The 22,480-nt window shown below is 40.5% G+C and overlaps 1 protein-coding gene across 2 annotated transcripts in view; it reads left to right on the top strand.

The window, feature by feature from the left end:
• Positions 1-22,480, top strand: part of EIF2AK4 (eukaryotic translation initiation factor 2 alpha kinase 4) — a 102,086-nt gene that overhangs the window by 29,243 nt on the left and 50,363 nt on the right. For both annotated transcript variants that reach the window (XM_018054469.1, XM_018054468.1), the window contains exons 6-13: positions 663-811; positions 6,473-6,588; positions 9,689-9,846; positions 10,737-11,272; positions 16,311-16,417; positions 17,003-17,160; positions 20,866-21,293; positions 21,831-21,900. In XM_018054469.1, the coding sequence (XP_017909958.1) occupies positions 663-811; positions 6,473-6,588; positions 9,689-9,846; positions 10,737-11,272; positions 16,311-16,417; positions 17,003-17,160; positions 20,866-21,293; positions 21,831-21,900 (1,722 nt within the window). The remainder of the gene's footprint in view (positions 1-662; positions 812-6,472; positions 6,589-9,688; positions 9,847-10,736; positions 11,273-16,310; positions 16,418-17,002; positions 17,161-20,865; positions 21,294-21,830; positions 21,901-22,480) is intronic.

Raw genomic sequence — 22,480 nt, 5'->3', positions numbered from 1 at the left:
TCCTACAGGAAAATGTACCGCCCTTTGTGAATGTACAAAGCTGTATACAAATTTAAGGGGATAGGACTGTTCGCCTGTCTTATATCTAATCTGCCTTCCCGACAGCCACTCTGCTGTTTTTTTCTTTTTTAAACGTGTTCAAAATAGTTTAATATTGGAGTCAAGATAGATAATAAAACAATACTAGTTCTGTCAATAGAAGAGATAATCTAAACATAGACCCCCACCCCATATATTTATATATAACTGATTTTTTGAGCAAGGTGCAAAGATAATTCTGGAGAAAGTATAGCCCTTTTTGCAAATGGTACTAGAATTTTTTTTTCTTTTCCATTATGGTTTATTACAGGATATCGAGTATGCTCTGTTTGAATGCCTCCTTCTGTTTATCTCTTGCTCTTCTCCCTAACTTTTCACGCATAGTCCACATTTCTAAGTATTTATAAAATTCGCATTCTCTTAAAACGGTAACCTTGACCTTCAGTTCTTGAAACAGTACATATTTGGACACCAAATTTTAAAAAGTTGAGTTCAGCTTAATTCGCTTGAAAATCTTCAGCTTAAATGAAATTTGCATGCTCTATATATTTATGATTACTTACCATGATTGTCTTCCATTATGACTTTAGGTCTAAAGTAGGTTTTATTTTTCTTTTTTTAAGGAACGTTTAGAAATAGCTAGTTTGTCAAATCAAGATCATACCTCTAGAAAAGACCCAGGAGGACACAGAACAGCTGCCATTCTACATGGAGGCTCTCCTGACTTTGTAGGAAATGGTAAACATCGGACCAACTCCTCTGGAAGGTCTAAGTAAGTCCCTGAGATTTCCAGTCCCTTAAAACAACTTGTACTGAAATTTGGTTGAGTTGTCACATGACAGTTTTAATAACTTTTTCAAAGCCTGTGTATCTTAATATATTAGTAATATAAAATTTTTCATTTGTTTTAATACTTTCCAAGTATCTTTCACAAAGCTAGTTATATTTCCCTTTATATAACAGTTATTAACCTTAACAGTGTTGCCTCCAGTGCAGTTTGATCCGACTTTTGATGATCTAACTATTCAACGTTAGTTGGTCAGTCGTGTCCAACCCTTTGTGACCCCATGAACTGTAGCCCACCAGGCTTCTTAGTCCGTGGAATCCTGCAGGCAAGAATACTAGAGTGAGTTGCCATTTCCTTCTCCAGGGGATCTTCCCAACCCAGGGATTGAACCTGGGTCTGCAGCATTGCAGGCAGATGTTTTACCGTCTGAGCCATCAGGGAAGCCCAATTATTCAGTAAGTGATTTAAAAACTTTTCTTCCATCAGAATCATCATCCAGTCAGATCCACACTGTTTTCAGTCTGTAACGCCGTAGGTCTCACCACAGATGTGGGAAGAGCGCCACAGTGGGCACAGGTGTAGGGGATCTTTACATGAGGATGGGAGCCCCAGTTTGACGCCAGGGCTCCCCTCCCCTTGCTACTGAGGACACTGGGCTTCCCTGTCGCAGCAGGTGGGCTCCTGGGTTACATGTCACCCAAGGTCACATGAAAGATACTCTCTTCCTCCGTATCCTTTTCCACTAAAGAACTGAAACTTCCCTGCAAAGTAAGTCCCCTACATACAAACCTTCAAGTTTCGAACTTTAAAAAGATGCAGACATGCATTCCATCAGTGTCAGGCGTGAGCGAAATTGCAGCTTGCCCTCCCTCGCCTAGTGCTGACGATCCTTCAGCTCTCCCACCTCCCATCTCTACCCCTTCCTCCAGTCAGTAACGCTTTTTGACTGTTCATTCAGTGCCAGCCCCTGTATGCCAGCTGTTGTACTGTACTTCTTGCTTTTCAAGGTACTGTACTATAAGATTAAAAATGTGGTTTTTTTGGTATTTGTTTTTTATATATTACTTGTGTGAAAGGTATTATAAACCTATTATAGTACAGCACTATATAGCCAGTTTTGTTAGTTGGATACCCAGGCTAATTTTGTAGGACTTATGAACAAATTGGACTTATGAACACTCTGTCAGAATGGAACTTGTTTGTATGAAGGGGACTTTCTATGTTTGCTGTGACTGCCACTGTAGACCAGAAAGGAATTTTAGTACAGAATTCCTTTCTGTGATTAGGTGGGTGATTAAATAGCACAGGTATTATCATTCAGCTTCTGTATGTATTTAAGCTATCTTTTGTGATAATCTAAGCACCACTTAAAACCAGCATTTTAGGTACCAAACTAAAAGCTTATATAATCTTTGGGGTTACAGTTTGTTTATAAGAAGGAGTCATTTCACTTCTTTCCCTAATTATCTACTTTGAAAAAAAAAATCAGCTCAGAAAACATTTTGATATTAACATTTAACCACCTACCGTTAAGGTGAACTAAATGTTTTCTTGAATGCAGTTTCTGGTAATGATTTCTTTTTAAGATTATAACTGCTTATACCAATTTAGATTATTTTTGCAACTGGGCTTCCATTAGGCAACATAGTTTGAAGCTGTCAGAGTATTCCACTAGGAAATATCTAACAAATTCCTATTGTGTTAGAAATGGTGGAAATAAATCAATGCCATGAATAAGGCTGTATAAAAAGCATTTTTTTTAGTTTAATTGTTTCCATTTTTGTGGCTAACTGTAAATAGTGGGTCCAAGATTAGACTTGCTTTTGAGATCGGTAATTATTAGAAAGTTTATTCAAGGAAGGGTGGGAAATTCTCTGTTTCCTTGACACAGGTAGAACAGATTTTTATGTAGCGCTTATAAAGGGACATTAGTATGTCTTGGATAGAATGACATTTCCACGAGCATCCAAGAAGTCATTTTCATGTATTGTTTGCCAAGATTGTTGTACAAACCTGTATGGAACTCTGGCGCTATGTCACCTACAGACTAGAAAAGAATGGATCTTTGTTATAGTTTACATGCTTCTTTGGTTAAGAAATAAAAAGTCCTTGATATACTGAAGTATCTCATACATGCTCTTTATTCTTTTTCTTCCTTGCTATTCATTAGTCTTTAAGTTGGAAAGCCAAAGGAAATGAGCAGAGTGTTCCATTTTATTCTTTCAACTCGAAGATACATTCAGTAGAGTTAGTAGACATGACCTTGTCATGAACATTGTCAGCAGTCAATATTCGAATTGGCTGTGACTAAAAGGAATACAATCTAGAACGAGATACTTGATGAGGACTTACTTGCTAAAGGCCAGACACTATTCTGAGTCCTAGGGATTCAGTAAATAAGATCAAGATGGACTCTGGTTTCACGGAGCTTGTATTCTAGTTGGAAGAGACTGTCCACAAGCAAACCAGAAGTTGTCAGATAATGACTAGTGCTCTGCAGAGAATTTAATTGGCTGCCTTGAAGAAAGACTGAATTGTTACTTTAGATTGGGTGTTTGGAGGAAAGAGTCCAAGGATTGGATCCTGAGTGACTAAGGGACAGTGGCTTTGAACTGAGGGACACATATACTAGATCTGGATGAAGGGAATGAGCCAGCTGCTCAGCTAGAAAGAACAGCTGGTAAAGAAGACCCCAGGCTGGCCTAGGCTGGTCCTGCCCAGAGCTCATCAACCAGGGCAGCATGACTAGAATGACCAGTTGTGGAGACAGTATTTCAAGGGGGCAGCAGGGGCAGATCACAAGTGAGGTCTTTGTTGGTTGAATCAGGAGTTCAGGTATACTGAGAAGCCGTTTGAGGTTTTAAAAAGGAATACGGTATCATCTGACCCATGTTGAGTGAAGTCCTTCCTGGCTGCTAGTGGAGAACGGAGAGTGGGGGTGAACAGTGGAGGAACAGCTCATGCACCTCGTGTCATGCCACTCTCCCTCGCCCTCACCCTCTGCACGGGGCCACGCTCACCATCCCGTCCTCCACGCACACCGAGCTCCTTCCCATCTCATGGCCTCTGCCAGTTACTCTACCTGCGATGCTCCACTGCATGGCCGACTCCTCATCACTCAGTTCTTCCCTCACACATGATCTCCGATGCCTTCCCTGAGCACCCCACACCTTAGCTACTTGTTCTCCAATTTGCTGCTTTATTAAATTTCTCCATAGCAGTTACTGCTAGCTAAACTTCATATTCATTTGTTTGCTTTTTAATTGTCTTCTCCTTTTGTGAAAGTATGAGGTTCTTGCCTCTGTGTTTTCTTCAGGACCTGGCACAGTGCCTGGCAGGGACAGGATAGGTGCTCAGTAAACATCTGATGAAGGGAGGGAGGGAGGCAGGAAGGATGATAGAAAGGGACGGACTGTCTTTGTCCCTGGTAAGGTCTGCAGTCTCTTTAACCAGGGCAACTCAGCTTTTCTTTTTTGTGTGGGATACATCAAAAACCAGTAAGGCTTTATGTCATGAAAGGTTTCCACTGTGTAAAACAAGAGAAAGAGAACAGAAAACCCCTGACTATTCTAGTGGAAAGAGCTTAAAGCCTTGATTCTCAAGTACCTGGCCTCTTGGCCCAGCTTTTCACGGATGCACTTTTGCCTTTGTTGAGCAACTTCACTTTCTATGTCCTTAATCATTCCCTGGCCTTAAGAATTTATGAGCACACATGTAGTACCAGAGACTCAAATCATAATAGGTTTTCTCAGCAGTGTGGCAGGGTGTTAGGGGAAGGAATTGAAAGTGGCAAGACCAGTTAATAATGGGGTATCTTTTGTGTTCAGGAGAAATTTGGTGATGACCTGAACAAGGCAGGGAAATCGGGGAAGAGAGGCTCATACTTAGGAACCAGTTAGTTGCAGGAGATCTAGGACCTCAGGGAGACGTGAACATTTTGACTAGTGAGACAGAATGGATGACTATGCCACCAACCAAAAAAAGAGCCCAGGAGAAAATCCAATTGAAAATGAGTAGGGGTAGGTGGCAGTTTCACTGACTTTGCAGTAGCATGAAGAGTGAATGGAAGGGACAGTCATGCAGACAGCAAGCGTAGAAGTTTGAAAATGAAAAACAAGATGGTGCAAGAGATTGAGGGAGAGGAGAATGGACATGGGAGAGATTTATGGGCTGAAGATAAGAAGCCAATGGAGAGGGACAGATTGAACATAAAGAAGAGGGGGACTAACTGATGGACCAGGGTCCCAGAGGAGACTTCGGGGGTGGAACTGAGGCGAGGGTAGCTGTCCTTGCTCTGAGTCTGAGAAAAAGAAAAAATGGCTCAGGTGCCAAGTAACTTTCTAGGTGGACCTGCAGAAAGTGTGGGCTTCACTGCTCATTACTTCATGTTCTCGGTGAAAGTGGAGGTCAGGACCACACTCACAGTGAGAGGATTGCTTCCTAGAGATCTGTGCCTGATCTTAGCATTTCTAACAAGTGTCCAATCCTGACCATCAAGGGCACTCTTCCTGGCCTCGTCCCTGCAGAGCTCTCGCAAGTTAGTTGTAATTTTTGCGTTGTAATCTGGCTTTCCACTCAGAAAAAAAGGGAAAGAGAGAAAGAAGGGTTAGGCTTAGAATGTGGGGGTTGGGCATTCTGTAGTGTGGGGCCCAGTTAGTGACTAGGAATTTGTAGTGCTCTTAAGCCCTGATTTTGCAGCTTTCTCCAGATGTGCGTGTACACAGGATGTGGGGTCAACATGGACTTGAGCTAAACCACTTCCATAGAACTTATGTGATGATGGAAATGTTCTCGATCAGTGCTGCCCACTATGGTAGCCATTAGTCACTTGGGGCTGTTGAGTACTGACATACCTCAGAGATGTTGCGGGAGCAGACCACCACAGTGAAATGAGTATCACTGTATAGTGAGTCACTTGCACGCTTGGATTCCCAGTGCATGTAAAAGTCATGCTTACACTAGGCTGGAGTCTGGTAACTATGTGATAGCAATGTATCTTAAAAAAAAAAAAAAAAAAGTTTACATACCTAATTTAAAAATATTACTAAAAAAAACGCTAAACATCTGAGCCTTCAATGAGTTACAGTAGTAACTGAGCACAGATCACCACAACAAATACATAATAATAATGAAAAAGTTTTAACTGTTGCAAGAATTACAACAAAAGTGTGACACAGACACATGAAGTGAGCTAATGCTATTGGAAAAATGGCGCTGATAGACTTGCTTATTAACACAAGGTTGACACAAACCTTCAATTTGTTTAAAAAAAAAAAAAAGCAGCCATGGTATCTGTGAAGTTCAGTAAAGTGGAGCACAATATAATGAGGAATCCCTGTACTTGTGCCTACTCAAGTTGAAGAACTGAATTTTTAATTTAATTTAGTTGTAGTTGAATTTAAGTAGCCACATGTGGCTACTATACAGGGCAGCGCCCATCTGGAACAGGGTTTGTAGAGTTCACATGGAGAAGACTTCATGGCGAGTTGGGGGTTGGACAGCTTCCCCATTAGCCCCTTCAGCTCAGTTCCCAGCAGAGACTGCTGTTGGACAGTGAATTGACTAGTAAGCAGGAGAAAATGGAGGGGCACAATTTCCTGTGTTAATCTTAAAGAAAAAAAATCATTGTCCAAATTTATTTTTAAGGCGAGAACGTCAGTATTCTATGTGTAGTAGCGAAGATTCTCCTGGCTCTTGTGAAATCCTGTATTTCTCTGTGGGTAGTCCTGATCAGCTCATGGTGCACAAAGGGAAATGTATTGGTGAGTAAACTAGCTAAACTCGTTTAAATTATTCTAATTACGCAAGTTAATCATGAAGGAACAGGGGAGAATAGACACTACGTCGTCTAGACCAGCATGGTTGCAGGAAAACTCTGTAAGCTGACAGTCATTCTAGCTCCCGTTCCTGATGATCAAAAGGAGAAGTCACTCAGCTTTCCACTTCTGTAAGATGGAAATAAAGCCCCAGGCTGTTGGAAATATTGTTAGCAGAAAGACAAAATTTGTCATCATTAGAATGCCAAAATTTTCAAAACCGAATTGGTTGAAATATTATGAATCTGGAATTTTGCCTCATGTATATCTGTTACTGAAGAAATATGTGTAGCAAAATGAGTTCTAATGCCTGTGATCTTTGAGGGTTAAGTCTCATTTTCTTAATTTGCTGTCCACCTGCTTAGCATTTTCTTGCTTTGCATCCTATACCAGACCAAGAAATTCACTTTATTTTCTATGTGTTTTATTTAGCAGTTTAGCCATCTTATTTAGCAGATGGCTATTTGTAGTAAATCGTGTTCAAATTTTTTTGAATTGTTTATATTAAAATCAAGTTTTCCGTGTCTACTTCCTTTGCTGTAAATGTACATCACCTTTTATCAGTCATACAGATACAGCCACTAATTAGTGTAGGGATCACTTGCATATGGTGAATTTGACAATTAAGTTTCATTTCCAATCCCATGAGTATTCTTAGCAGAGCCAGTAGGCAGCTAAATTGCCTAAATCAAGTTTGCTTTCTTATAGAGGGATCTTTTTTCCCTTCCTCTTTGAGGAGATGTACACAGAAAGGGAAGTTGCCAGGGAGAGGGCAACAGGTAGAGGGAAAAGAAACCAAGCATCTGGAGAGTCCATGACCTGAACACGTAACCTTGGCTGATGGAGGCGGGGTGGACCATGCAGGATTCTGCGCGTACACAGAGCCTGCCCTCTTCAGACACAGCCACCATTTGGGAAGGTCTAAGACCTTGGCAGAGATGATGTGCTTTGGTCTTGAGGCTGTCCTTGACTCTAAGGCATTTCTGACTCATGAATTGGCAACATAAAACTCACTACTTTTAATGATCTGGGGAAATCAGGAAGGCAGATCAATCCAACTGTGTATTACCTTACCCCAGCCTCCTAGTCTCCTTGGTACTCATTAGACAAATTCACCTTTGTTAATACTCTCATTAGGAGACACATTTGCAATCTAAACTTTTTTTAATGTAAAACCACCAAGTAAATTATTTATTTTCTTTTCTCACAATGGGTTTAATTTTTTAAATGGGTCCTAATTTTTTAAGAAATGTTTTTGTGAAAGATCAACTAATTAACATTTGCTTTTCAATTTAAAGCTGTTGGAACTAGAGGGAATCAAGAGTTTCCCCAGATACTATTCCCTATATATTAATATTAAAGCACTGAAGAGGCTTCTATATAAATGACACACAGTGGAGTATCAGTCTGAGTTCTTATGGTAACATTTTCCTTCAGCCTTGTTTCAGTGTGTTCTTTTTTTCTTTTTATTATCCCCATAACACAGAAGTGACAAAAGGTGGGTGGCAATAATAGAATTATAATACCAAAAAAAAAAAAAATGCAGCCAGCAATTACGAAATAACCACTTAATCCCTGCTGGGGATATATATATTGCAAGACATTGTGCCATATAATTCACAAATTTAATTAGCTTTATGTATATCACATCACATTCCATCCCATTAATATTTACTATCCTGTACCTCCAACATGTGCTGCATAGATCCTACATTCCACAGGTTGCTTACTTTGGTTGACAGATTTTCAAACACTAGAGGTTTTTATTTTTATTTTCCCTTAGCTAAGAATGTCCAGAATTATTTATAACTAGTATAACAGATCATTTCAATTAAAATTAAAAATCTCTTAAAATTGTCAGCATATCTGTGAAGGAACACTGCCTCTCTCAGTGAGTTAGTTCAGCCACATTTCTCTAGACTATTTTTGCAAAACTACTTTGTCTTATGTATACAGGTTACTTTACTTTTCATTATGAAGATAATGTAGCATCATTGAAAACTATTGTTTATATAGTAAGAGAAAAAGAATAGATCAACAGTTTTCATTTGGGGTGATTTTGTTCCCTAGGGGACATTAGTTGACGTTTGGATATTTTGATGATTAACACTAGGGTGGAGGTGCTACTGGCATCTCATGGATAGAGGGGAGGGCTGCTGCTGAACATCTTAACAGTACACAAGACAAAACCCCCTTCAACACAAGATTTTCTGGTCCCAAATGTCAGTAGTGTCGAGGGTGAGAAACCCTGTTATATATGCTACAATTTGGTAAATTAGGGGAAAAAGGGGTAGAAGGTTCTAGAAGAGAAAGACAAATTGGTGATATTGTGGGTGATATTTTTCTCCACTTCCAATTTTTTGGTGATTTTCTATTACAGTCTTTAATGAAATTTTAGATTTTTGTAAAAAATTTGGGGGCATTACAAAAATTTAGCTCCCCCAGGCATAGGTGGACACCATATGCCTATCACTAAATAAATGTGTCTCTCTCAAGCACTTCAAATTTAAACTGTCATGACCTGTTCCTTCCCTCAAAGCCATTGGCCACTTTGTATTTACTGAGCATATTCAGATTTTGTGTTTAGAAGATCATTGATGTGTTCAAATTTCTGAGTTACTAAAACCTGTTTTCACTATGCATGCTAATCTTCATTGATGGAGCGTTCCTGGTTCCAAACTCCTATCAATGTTAGTTGATATTTAGCTAAGGTTATATGAAGGTTATACTACCACACCAGCAGGCACAGTTGTCAGAGGTGGTTATGAAAATAACATTATGAATACCAGTTAATGGAAGAAAACATTGATCTGATACTAAGATCTCACTGTTGAATATTGTCCCTTCGCAAAATTAAATATTTTAAAGTTGAGTATTTTGTTAAAACACCAAAAATTGGTTACAAAAGAGCATGTGTTACATGAAATCACATTTTTCATAGTACATGGTATCCATTGTTGAACAAATGACTATTCCCTGTGTTTTTTTTTAATGCCCACAGAAAATATACCAGTGATACTTAATTATATTTCCTTTCAATGTGCAGGCAGTGATGAGCAGCTTGGAAAATTAGTTTACAATGCTTTGGAAACAGCTACTGGCAGTTTTGTCTTGTTGCATGAGTGGGTCCTTCAGTGGCACAAAAAAATGGGCCCATTCCTTACCAGTCAAGAAAAAGAGAAGATTGATAAGTGCAAAAAGCAGGTAGGCATCCAAGATGGCTCACTGAGCAAAAGGACTAACCTGGAGTTTAAGGCAATGACAAAACAAAGTAACTCAGCATTTGACTGGCCAGCAAAAAAGACCCAGAATGTGATGAGATCTGTTCAACCAGAGGGGATGGTGGAGGATCATAAGTGTTCCCAGACCCTGCTGCCTCTTTCAGAACTTCCAGAGCGTGGTCCATACTCTTGCAGCTGCTTCTCAACCTCCTTTCTTAGCTCTTATTATTCCATTAATAGCTCTTTCTCCAACAAGGACTAAAGAGTACTTCATAACGGTGCTATTTGCAATCATTAGCATTTTCTCAGTCTCTTGAAATATTCACAACTACGTTTTAGGGGACTGGAGAACTGTATAATTGATTCATAATACTTAGCTTAAGGAGAACATTTAATATTGCAGTGGTAATAATAAATAAAGAAGTTATAAAACAGTAGGTGAAGCATCGTGTTTGGAAATGTATGTGTATTTATTACAAAAAGAAAAACTGAAAGTAAATACACTAAAGTCATAGCAGTTGTCTTTGAGTAGTGACCATAAAGATAAATTGTGGGATTTTTCTTTTGTATTAGTACCTATTAAAATTTTGAGAGTGAATCTTTATAATCAGAAAAACTTAGTTTTAAATTAATGTTTCTGTTTTCTGGTGGTCATATTGCAAAAGAAGCTGCTTTTAAAACTTGTCCATCTTTAAGAACTAGTAAGATGATCATGTGGTTTAGGGGAGGACTCAGTTCAGGGCATGTTCCTTCTCCTTGCTGTTGAAAGTACATTTTCTATTCCAATATTTCACTTTTGCGGTGAAACACTAGTAAATGCTGACCAACCCAGCTGTCATCATCTTATTGTTTTTTTTTTTTTCCCCATTCCAGATTCAAGGGGCAGAAACGGAATTCAGCTCACTGGTGAAACTGAGCCATCCAAACATAGTACGCTACTTTGCGATGAACCTCAAAGAGCACGACGATTCCATCGTGGTGGATATTTTGGTGGAGCACACTAATGGGATCTCCCTTGCAGCCCACCTGGGCCACTCAGGCCCCGTCCCGGTACATCAGCTTCGCAAGTACACAGCTCAGCTATTGTCAGGCCTCGATTACTTGCACAGCAATTCCGTAGTGCACAAGGTTCTGAGCGCATCAAATGTCCTGGTGGATGCAGAGGGCACCGTCAAGATTACGGACTACAGCATTTCTAAGCGCCTGGCAGACATTTGCAAGGAGGACGTGTTTGAGCAGACCCGGGTTCGTTTCAGTGACAGTGCCCTCCCTTATAAAACCGGGAAGAAAGGGGATATTTGGCGTCTCGGCCTTCTGCTGCTCTCCCTCAGCCAAGGACAAGAGTGTGAAGAGTATCCCGTGACCATCCCTAGTGACTTACCAGCTGATTTTCAAGATTTTCTAAAGAAGTGAGTGTCATTGAGATTTTTCTCTAACTGCGTTTTACTCCTTTAATTTTGATTGTGCTTGAATGTGCTTAACATCTAAGTCGTGTATAATCTGAAAAGTGAAGAACAGGTTTCGACTTACTTCTTTGTTCTCCCAGTCCTTTCCCAGCCACATATGTTCTATTTTCTCAGTTAGGTTTATTGTTCTCATAACTCCTACATTCTTCTAAATTCACTTGGGCTTAATAATAGACTTTCAAACTACTTTTTGGGGACTGCCTGGTATATGCTAAGAAATCAGTAGGGACTGCTGCTAGGGGGAGAAATGCCCCAGGTATTCCAAATGGTAAAGGCCACTTTTACTGCTGGTTCCTAAGGGGTCAAAGACAACACCTCTCATTTAGAAAACAGCTTTAGGAGTACGACTCTGCCCCTGGTTTTTCTTAACCATTCTTCTTCATTAGCAATGTCCTATTCAGCCAAGTTATAGAAAGCAAATGACTTCCTTGCCCTAGTCAGAGGAGTCTCAACATCTGTAAATTACAGTTACAGATTTAATTACAGAGCCAAGTGTTGTTTTTTTTAATTAAGATATAGTTGATTTACAATGTTGTGTTAATTTCAGGTATGGTGAGTGAAAGTCACTCAGTTGTGTCTGACTGTTTGTGACCCCACAGACTATACAGTCCATGGAATTCTCCAGGCCAGAATACTGGAGTGGGTAGCCTTTCCCTTTTCCAGGGGATCTTCCAAACCCAGGGATCGAACCCAGATCTTCAACATTGCAGGTGGAATCTTTACCAACTGAGCCACAAGGGAAGCCCAGTTTCAGGTCTACAGCAGAGTAATTCAGGATGTTTGCAGATTATACTCCATGGCTGGTTATTCCAAGATAACAGCTAGAATTCCCTGTGATATACAGTACAGTTAGTCCTTGTTGCTTATCTGTTTTGTTATCTGTTGCAAATCTGTTGTTTATCTGTTTTGTATATAGTAGTTTGTATCTTTTAAAACCATACCTCTAATTTGTCTGTTTTATCTACTTTGAGATAGTCCTTACTGAGGTTTTCCTCTGGCCAAAAGTCTTTGCCCAGGTCCTTCAATTCAGTGATTCCTTATTTTGCCCTGCCTCTGTCTAAGCTACACCTTGGTTCTCTCAGTTTCTCTACAAAATAAGATCCCTTAGTCTGCGTTTTTCTAGACATTCCCCTGGTTCTGCAGAAGTGAAGCTGGCTTCTTCCCTTTCTGACACTGTCATATTTCCCACCTTTTTTTTTCCCCCAACCATTCACTTTTACTCACTTCATCACTCTCTACATTTCTTTTACCCTTGACGTTTCTTCTGTTCCCATCTATTCCAGCTGCCATTTGGCCTGATCTATAATATTACTATTTCCTGTCACTCAGTTGTTCTTACCCATTACAGAAGTGAAAGTAGCTGCACTTATATTTAAATAGATAGTTTGTGTATACTGTTGCTAAGTCATTTCCATCGTGTCCGACTCTGTGTGACCCCATAAACGGCAGCCCACCAGGTTCCCCCGTCCCTGGGATTCTCCAGGCAAGAACACTGGAGTGGGTTGCCATTTCCTTCTCCAATGCATGAAAGTGAAAAGTGAAAGGGAAGTCGCTCAGTCATGTCCGACTCTTCACGACCCCATGGACTACAGCCCACCAGGCCCCTCCATCCATGGGATTCTCCAGGCAAGAGTACTGGAGTGGGGTGCCATTGCCTTCTCCCGTGTATACTGTTAAATAGAAGTAAATGTGCCTCACAGACGTAGAGATCAGACAGTGATAGTCAGGGTCAGGGATGGAGTGGGAGTTTGGGGTTGGTAGAAGCAAACTATTATGTATAGAATGGATAAAACCAAGGTCCTACAGTATAGCACAGGGAACAATATCTAATCTCATAGCATAAACCATAGTGGAAATGAATATTTTTTTAAAAGATGTATGTGTGTGTGAAACTGAAGTACTTTGCTGTATAGCAGAGATTGGCACAACATTGTAAATCACCTATAATTTAATTAAGAAATAAATAGAAGAGATACAATATGCAAAATTGTAGAAAGGGGCTAACAATTCTTGATGCTGTATCCCTCAAAGTATATAAACATCTAAAGTTTCTAAAGAAATCTTTTATGATTTCTCTTTAATGCAGTAGAACTTTTTAAAACTATTTATAAAAGCACCCTGATGATGAAGTTGGCTAAAATGACATCAGAGGGAAAATAGAGATAGAACCACTGATGGAAAGATTCATTTCCTCCTTCAGAATGTCACCTTTAGCTTTCTGCCCTTCCTCCTTGGTCAAAAATAGTTTAGTAAAGGTTAGTAATATAAACAAACAACACTGGGAAGTTTAAGTAGAACATATCTTTCATATTTAATAGTAAAATGAAGGACTCAGTTGCCAAAACTTTCATAGTTCTCCTCTTGGAGAACAGTTCTATGCTGTCAGTTTGGAACTTGAGATCAGCACCATTTCTTATTCTGTTAATAATATGGTTGTCCTTTAGACTGAGTCATATATTTCTCTGTCTTCCTAGAGTGGTTTGATAGACCGCTTTTTTAAGAAGCAGATGTACAGTATTGTTTTACTACGTTTGCTGTCTAACCCCAGTTAACAACAACAAAAAATCATTCCCAGACGAGCGTAGCAGCATTTCATGTGTAGTTACATTTTTACTTATTGGTGAACATCTTTTGAAGAAAGGTTTTGTTTCACATCAGTCTCTGTGATAGGATAGAGCCCAGAGTCGAAGCCAGACAGCTCGGTTCATATTCTACCTTTATCCCTCACTGGTTGAGTGACTTAAACTCCCTGCTCTGAGTCTTTTCCTCCAAAAGACAGGGATAATAGCGAATAACATAACAAGACACCTGAGGATGGAAAGCACCTAAGGATGGGGACTGGTTGCCAGGAGAACCAACCAGTTGATTTAGGGTTTGAAACTTTCAGTCCTACCGCTAACCTCCGTGGAGAGGGGAGGGGCTAGAAGTTGAATGGATCACCAATGGCCAGTGATTTAATTGTTCATGCCTACGTAGTGATGCCTTCATTAAAAACCAAAAAGACAGGATTCAGAGAGCTTCCAGGCTGGTGAACACATGGAGGTGATGGGTGGGTGGTGGCCGGGAGAGGGCAAGGAAGTTCCAAGCCCCTTCCCACATACCTTGCCCTCTGCATGTCTTCCAGCTGACTGTTCCTAAGTTATATAGCCTTTTACATTAAGCTGATAAACTAGTAAGTAAAATGTTTCTGAGTTCTGTGAGCTGCTCTAGCAAGTTAATTGAACCCAGGAGGAGGTCATTGGAATCTCCGTTCCATCGGTAGCCCATTGGTCAGAAGCACAGGTGACAACATGGACTTTTATCGGTGTCTCAAGTCAGGGTAGGGAGGGAAGTCTCAGACTGAGCCCCTAACCTCTGGGATCTGATGCTCTCTCCAGTGTCAGAATTGAGTTGAATTGTATGACACCCAACTGGTATTGGGAAATTGCTTCTTGGTGTGGGGATACACCCTCGCCTCAGTAAAATTGGGTGCAAAACCTTTTATGTAGTCAAATGAAGAAGGCAGTTGATGAAAGTATGTTCAGGATGGTGTAATTTTTTTAAACTCTGTGTTCACAAATTAAAACTGTACCTTTTGTTTGAATGGTTGTCCAAGACTTTATCCTTATCAGTAATGTTTTACTATTTGCAAGGAGAAAGTATTCACGTGTTAATGATGTAATTAAAAGTTAATTTTTAATTTAGGGGACAGTACAGTATCTTTTACACGCTTTTATTGCAATCTTGTCTTCCCTCTCAAGGTATGAAATTAGGAGTGCTTTACTTTTCAGTACTGTGCCATGAGAAAATTAAATATTACCTTTTATGGTAGTTGCTGTCACCACTTCATACGTGTAGATTTAAGTCCATAATTCACAATGATGATTGATTGTTTTAAATACCTTTTTATAATTAGGGCAACGATCTACCAAGCAGTGCTACTTGGGTCATTGTTATGAAAGCCAAGCAGTTTATTGGATTAGTTAGAACAGTGATTCTCAGACTTTCTCTTGGATTGAATCCACCTGGAGAGCTTGTTAACGCACAGATTACAGCCCAACCCCCCATAGTTGCTGATTTACTAGGACTGGGGTAGAAAATATGTATTTCTAACAAATTTCCCAGGTGATACTGATGCTGCTGTTCGAGGGGCCTCACTTTGAAAAACACTAGTTTAAAGGTATGGCTTGTTTTCATTATTAAACAAATTGTTTGTTAGAACATTAAACAGAAAGGCTCAAGGAATGATAATTAAAAGAAACCAGGTGGTAATATGGGCTTCCCAGGCGGCTCAGTAGGTAAAGAATCTGCCTGCAACGTAGGAGACACAGGAGACACGGTGTAGGGAAGATCCTCTGGAGGAGGGCAACTCACTCCAGCATTCTTGCCCGGAGAATCCCATGGACACGGGAGCCTGGCGGGCTATAGTCAATAGGGTCGAAAAGAGTCAGACACAACTGAAGTGACCGGGCACATACGCAGGTGATGAAATGTGGGACTTTTGAAAAGTTGTTCTTAATTGTTACCAGCATACTTCAAACTGTGATGAACAGGCTGCATCTAAAGTTTGTCATATTGGGCCCCAACCCTGTGTCAGCTAGCTGTCTGATTTGCTTTTCCTTTGGGAACTCTTATGACTGGTCCCCAGAAAAGCTTAGTGTAGCATGGCAGGTCATTAAGCTATTAGTGGGAGCAAAAGTTCATAACCTACTTGTGCTATCTTATCCTAGACTTTTAAAAATATTAAAAAATGAGTCAGTCTTCTGGCCTCTAGAGACTATACTTGTTTTTTCTCCCACTTATGCAACCTGGTGCTTAGCATATAAATCCTGCAAGAATGTTTATTAAATTAAATTCACTTAGGGACACATTTTGGTCCTCAAGTAACGTGATTTCTCTAATGTATATCTTTGAAAGATAAACCCATAATTAAAAGCCTTGGATTACTTTATTTAGCATTTATTTTGTGCATTGCTGAGATTCTTTTTCCCCTCTCATTGAGGTGTGTCTGCTTAGATGACAAAGAAAGATGGAGTCCTCAGCAGTTGTTAAAACACAGCTTTATAAATCCTCAGTCTAAAATACCGTTACTGGAACAAAGTCCCGAAGGTGAGTCTGTTACCATTCTTTTCTGATAGCCTATTTAACATAAATTATTTTGAAAGGGTATAAACCTAAGACTGGAAAGGAGTGCATGGGTCATTTATCTATTTTATGCTGAGCTATACGTGAATCCATTCGTTGGTTGTGTCTTGTGTACATGGAGGTGTTTGGCCATCCTGGTTTTTCATATCCCCTCTGATGGAATGTCAGGCAGTGCAGCCTCTTCATGTGGATTCACCCTTATCATGTCACCCTCACTGCCTTAGAACTAGATTTCCCTGCTGTTACTCGAGTAGCAGATGAAGGAGCCTCAGCAGAGACTGGGATGATCAAGAGACTTGGGTTTGGCTCCTGGCTCTGTTGCTCGGTCATTTCTTTACCCTCAGTTACCCCTCCCTGTAGACTTGGACTAATTAAATATTTCTACCTACTTTAAGGAATACGAGGTGAGGAAAGTATTAAAGGGTCAGCCAGGTAAGAGGTACTTCTTAAAGCTCCCCGGCTGGGGCCGCTTCCTCCCACGCCTGCATCGCGGTTGGATGTTGCAGCTCTGTTTTCAATGCCTCAGTTGCCTCTCTTGTTTTATCTCAGATTCTGGAGGACAAGATTATGTGGAGACTGTCATTCCTAGCAACCAGCTACCCAGTGCTGCGTTCTTCAGTGAGACCCAGAGACAGTTTTCCCGCTATTTCATTGAGTTTGAAGAATTACAGCTTCTCGGCAAAGGAGCTTTTGGAGCCGTCATCAAGGTGTGATATAGAGTTGTCCCCAGCCCCTTTTAGAGCCCTTTCCCTGTTCCATCTCTGTAGAGGTAAGGATTTCTATTTTGAGGGTAGGGAGGAAAGTGAATACAACTATTTGAAACAAAGATCATCTTCCCCTTAATGTAGTTAAAGGCTTTTTTTAAAGTTACACCAGACACATTAAGAATGCACCATTCCTCTTCCCTTGCTGATGCAGGGCATTAACATGATAACTACATGATTGTAACAGCCCTTCAAGTGGAGTCAAGGCCTCTGCATGAAGAATGTTTCTCTGTGCTTCGCTTCAGAAAGAAGATTGTCCTCTTTTTCTCCCATTTGCTTTTAGAGTCACTGTAGCTAAGAGAGTTACAAGGTTAGAACTGAGATGGAATTCAAACTGGGAAATGGCCCAGATGGTCTTGATGGCTTTTATTTTCCAGCTCTTACCGAGATGGAAAACTAGTGATACGTTATTAAGGTATGCTGCTGTTAGGTCTTGCTTTCCTCATTCCAGGCTATTTGGGCAACTTTTATTATCAGCTTCCCCTTGAGAGAGAGATTTCAATTCTTTTTTGTGTAATTTAGCTACTTTGTTAGAATTTAACAGACCCAGATTACCGTTATCAAATCCATATGAGAAATATATCATCTTACCCATAAGAAGGTAGCCCAGCATCAATAGAGCAGATTTCTGTTTAGGATTCTGAGAGTATTATTAAGAAGCTTTGCCTGTCTCACTGTAGAAGGCCTTTTACACTGAAAAAAGAAGCAAATGAGTTTTTCTGTAGTAATCAGGGACAGAAAGACAAACTTCAGCCAGTTTTCCAAAAAACAAAGTCATAATATCATGGAAAATTTTCAACTTTTTTCTTGAAAGTATAGACATTATATGACTGAATAAATCTGCTTGGGCAGGTATATTCTGATCAGGTAATCACAGTTATTTTTAAGAGGAATGGGTGATTGACACATATATTACCCCTTTAACTCACATCATAATTTTGATCTACTTCTTTAACTTCTTTGTATTTAGCTACTTAGAATGCAAAACATGATCAAACTTCATTTCCTTATAAGTATTTTAAAATGATTATTGTTGTTGTTGTTCAGTTGGTAAATTGTGTCTGACTCTTTGCAACCCCATGGACTGTAGCCCGCCAGGCTTTCCTGTCCTTTACTACCTTCTGGAGTGATTAGTAAACTCATATAACAAAAACATTTTAGCAATTTAAGCCCCGTGTTTTTCCTGTGGTTTCTCACTATGAGAACCTCACACCCCATCTCTATTTTCAGGTTAAGGTAGGGCTTTGTGCACAGAAGTCTGGCATTTCATTAGCAGTTGGAGCTGTTACTGTTCATGCACCTCTGCATTTTAATAAATGAATTCCTAAGAGTTCCTGTGTATCAGGCCCCACACCACAGCCAGTGACTCACAGTGTTACCAGACCAAACTTGGGTCAGCTCACCCAGCTCACTCTCAGTAGAGCCAGTCTACTGACACCAGGAGTTAGTGAGGGAAAGTGCAAGCGCCAAGCAAAGAGTAAGGGTAGCTAATGCCCAAGAGACCCAAACTCCTCAATGGATTCCAGGGAAGCAGTTTTCTAATGGCAAGGTGAGAGAACAGTAGGGTGAGTGATCAGCTCATGACAGTTCTCTTGACTGGTTGATGACGTGTAACAGGGTGGTGTCACAGGACTTAACATCTTAAGTCCTTGGACTCCACCTGGTCTGGGGGGCTACATGCTCATGCTCATCATGAGTTTCTTCCATCTGGTGGGGGTTTTCGTATCTGTAAAACAATTCAAGAATATGCTTCAGACACTGTTATCTCTGTGCTTCAGGAAAGAACTAAAGATCCTGTGACTGCTCTATGGCTGATTCACTTTTTAAATCGTTCCAGTTCTCCTGGCCCAACTACTATTTTTTGGTCACCCTGTGTTCACATTCTTTCAGTCATTATTGAGCAGCCTTTTCTGACTCAGGAGAGGCCTGGGAGACTAAAGAGGCAGGCTGGGGACATCATGGCTGATTTATCCCGGGAAGGCCCTAGGGAGTCCTGCTTGCTTACATTTGTGATATGTGTGATATATACTGAGACATAAGGTTGAAAGACAGTGCCAAAACTTCCCACCATCCTCCTCCCTATTAACATGACAGTAAAAGGGCTGTCATTTTTGTTGTGTACATTCCCTATTTGAGGCTTGTGGTAGGTGGCTCACTAACCTTGTCTTTTAATCTTGTGATATTCTTACAGAATAGGTATTATACCATTTTCCAGATGAGGGAACTGAGGCTCAGAGAAGTTATTTCATTTGCCTGAGGTTACATGCATCAATAAGACATATCAACCAGCATTCAGACTGACCTGTTTGACTCAAAAACATCTTTTGTACGACTGTTTTCATACCCCAAAAAAAGATAATCTGAAACTCATTTTTATAGTGTTCCTTTCTCATTCCTAAAAGTAGTTTTGGTATAGAAATTGAAGCCCATGAGCCAAGCAAGAGAATGATGCTATCTTTTGTAACCAACTAGTTTCTCCCTCTGCTATGGGCGAGTTGTTAGTTTTTATCACTTCAGTTGACCTGCATGGTTGATTGGAATGTTCAGAAAACAAAATTTTGAATAAAATTTTTTAGCCAGTTCAATTGCGTAGTGAAACTGCCCATGGTAAGGATGCCTCTATGTAATATATGGAGATTTGCCTTTGAAATGTTTTCTTGTATTTTTCTTTTATTCTTAATTGTATTGTTCTAGTCCCTACATAACATCAATTGTAAATCTTCAATCTCGTAATAAAAATCAATGGGCAGTAAATGTGTCAGTGCCAGTTACTTTTATTAATATTTACTGAGCACTTTTCTCTGTGAGGCCTTGATACAGGTGCCTCACTCACATCACTTCATTTAATCTTCAGTCACCTTTGAGGTAAGGACAGTGGTATAAGTTCCATTTTACAGTTAAAAAAATGAGTTTCAAGGCAATTGTTATTTGCCCAAATTCTTTATAAGCTGATGTTTAGAATTTGCATGCAGGTCTGTTAAAACTATTGGAGTTTAGTTTGTGTTTAGTGATTTTAAGTGTTAAAAAAAAATTGGAAAGAAACTAAAATCACCTTCTAAAACTTTATACTGAGTTTATAAAATCATTTTTTAAAAACAAAGTTGGAAAAACAACAAGGCTTACTTGGAAATTTAGATAACAGATGTGATATTGGCAAGGCAGGGATGTAATTGTGAATAAATTAAAATGGAGATTATGAATTCCCGAGTGGTCCAGTGGTTAGGACTCCATGCTTCTGCTGCAGGGGGTATGTGTTCCATCTTCAGTGCCATGAATCCTGCCTGAAATGGTGTGCGCCAGCGCCCCTCCCACCGCCCCCACCCCCACTCCCACCCCCCTACCCCCACCCCCACCCCACCCCCCGCCGCCAAAAAGGCTAATAAGGTAAAATGGATATTATGTTTTTCCTCAGAGTCTCCTAGCAAGCTAAATATATCTAGCTTGGGGTGAGATGTTTTCTAAGTTTTTGGCAGTCACAACTTTGTTCAGCCTAAGAGCTTCAGATGTGTAGTCCTCGACTGTAGCTGTGGATTCTGGCTAAGGGGTTCCCCTTGGGAGGGGCGGGCTGGTGCAGTAGGAATGCCAATCCTTGTGCGGTTCCGAGTGGCTAACCTGCTGGACCCCTCTTCCTTCCCTTCTGCGCGGCAGGTGCAGAACAAGCTGGACGGCTGCTGCTATGCGGTGAAGCGCATCCCCATCAACCCGGCCAGCAGGCACTTCCGCAGGATCAAGGGCGAGGTGACATTGCTGTCGCGCCTCCATCATGAGAACATCGTGCGTTACTACAATGCCTGGATCGAGAAACATGAGCGGCCGGCAGGCCCGGCAACCCCGCCCCCGAACTCGGGGCCCCAGGCCCAGGACGGGCAAGCCTTAGCCCAGCCAGCGGGCGACAGCGACCCGGACGGCCCGGGCAGCGTGGAGGCGGCCGCGCCGCCGCCCATCCTCAGCAGCTCGGTGGAGTGGAGCACGTCCGGCGAGCGCTCGACCAGCACCCGCTTCCCCGCCACTGGCCCAGACTCCAGCAGCGACGAGGACGACGACGAGGAGCAGGGCGTCTTCTCACAGTCCTTCCTGTAAGAGCTTCCGGCGCATCCTGCCTCCCTGCCAGGCCCAGGCAGGGGAAGGGGGACTAGGTTGGAAATCCAGTCCTGTAGACCATGTGGGAATACGTGTACATGGAACTTATTTTAGAGAGGAAACAAATTCAGTCCAAAGATTTTTTTTACCACCTGCTGTCTTTAAGAGGTCTCCAAAATTCAAGTCCTGGAAGAAGGAAAATAGAAACTTCTTCCAATTCTTCCTGTTAATACATTTAATAGGATTTTTAAAAGAGTATTCTTTTTAGATAAAGGCTTCTAACTCTGGAAATAAAGGAACTAATTTGGAGTCTTGATATGGGGCCTACTACAGCTCTAAAAAGGGTTACAGAACCAATAATTAATGGTCCTAAAATAAAGTTTAATTCATCTTAGAATCCATCCTAGTTATTTACATTCGTGGTTTTATTTCATTGTATCTGATTGGATGCAGTTTATTATGACCCCTAGCTATTGAATTATATATAACAGGGAATTTGGTTTCTTTAGTCTTTCTCTAATTCTCTTTTTAAGACCTGCTTCAGATTCTGACAGTGATATCATCTTTGACAATGAAGATGAGAACAGTAAAAGCCAGAATCAGGTAAATATATTAATGGAAGTGATACCATTTTATTCTTTATGGGATGGGGACATAGCAAATGTTTGATGTTATACACTTCAAGTAAAATAATAAAGCCTTAATCTGACATGCAAATATAGAAACTGTCAATTTAAAAAGCATGATTATTTAAAATACACTATCCATGTGATTACTTAGATGTCTTAATTTATCCACAGAATAAAACAGGCCTGCTTTATTAGAAGAAAGGAATAAATTGACATGCTGGGTTTTTTGTTTTGCTTCGCTTTTAGTGAAAACCATTTCCTAGAGGACTTGGGGAAACATTATGTGGTTGGGAGTGAGGGTTGAATGCAAATTATTTGGGGAAATAAATACCCTAATTGTGGAGTTATGTGGGTCTCTCTCACATCAGTTAATCTTGATGACTTACTCCCATAAACCATCCTCTAGAACAGTGTTTTAACACTGTAGGTCATGATCCTGTAACAGGTTATAAAATCAGTTTCAAGGGTTACAACCAGCTTCATTTTATTTTCAGTGCTATAGAGAGGAGTATAGAATGCAAAATGCATAACACTGCTAAAGGTAAACTGTTCAC

The sequence above is a fragment of the Capra hircus genome, chromosome 10 (genome assembly GCF_001704415.2).
Source record: "Capra hircus breed San Clemente chromosome 10, ASM170441v1, whole genome shotgun sequence".
In the NCBI taxonomy this organism is placed as follows: Eukaryota; Metazoa; Chordata; class Mammalia; order Artiodactyla; family Bovidae; genus Capra; species Capra hircus.
The sequence above is the reverse complement of the archived record's forward strand: the minus strand, read 5'-3'. Positions and strand labels throughout refer to the sequence as shown.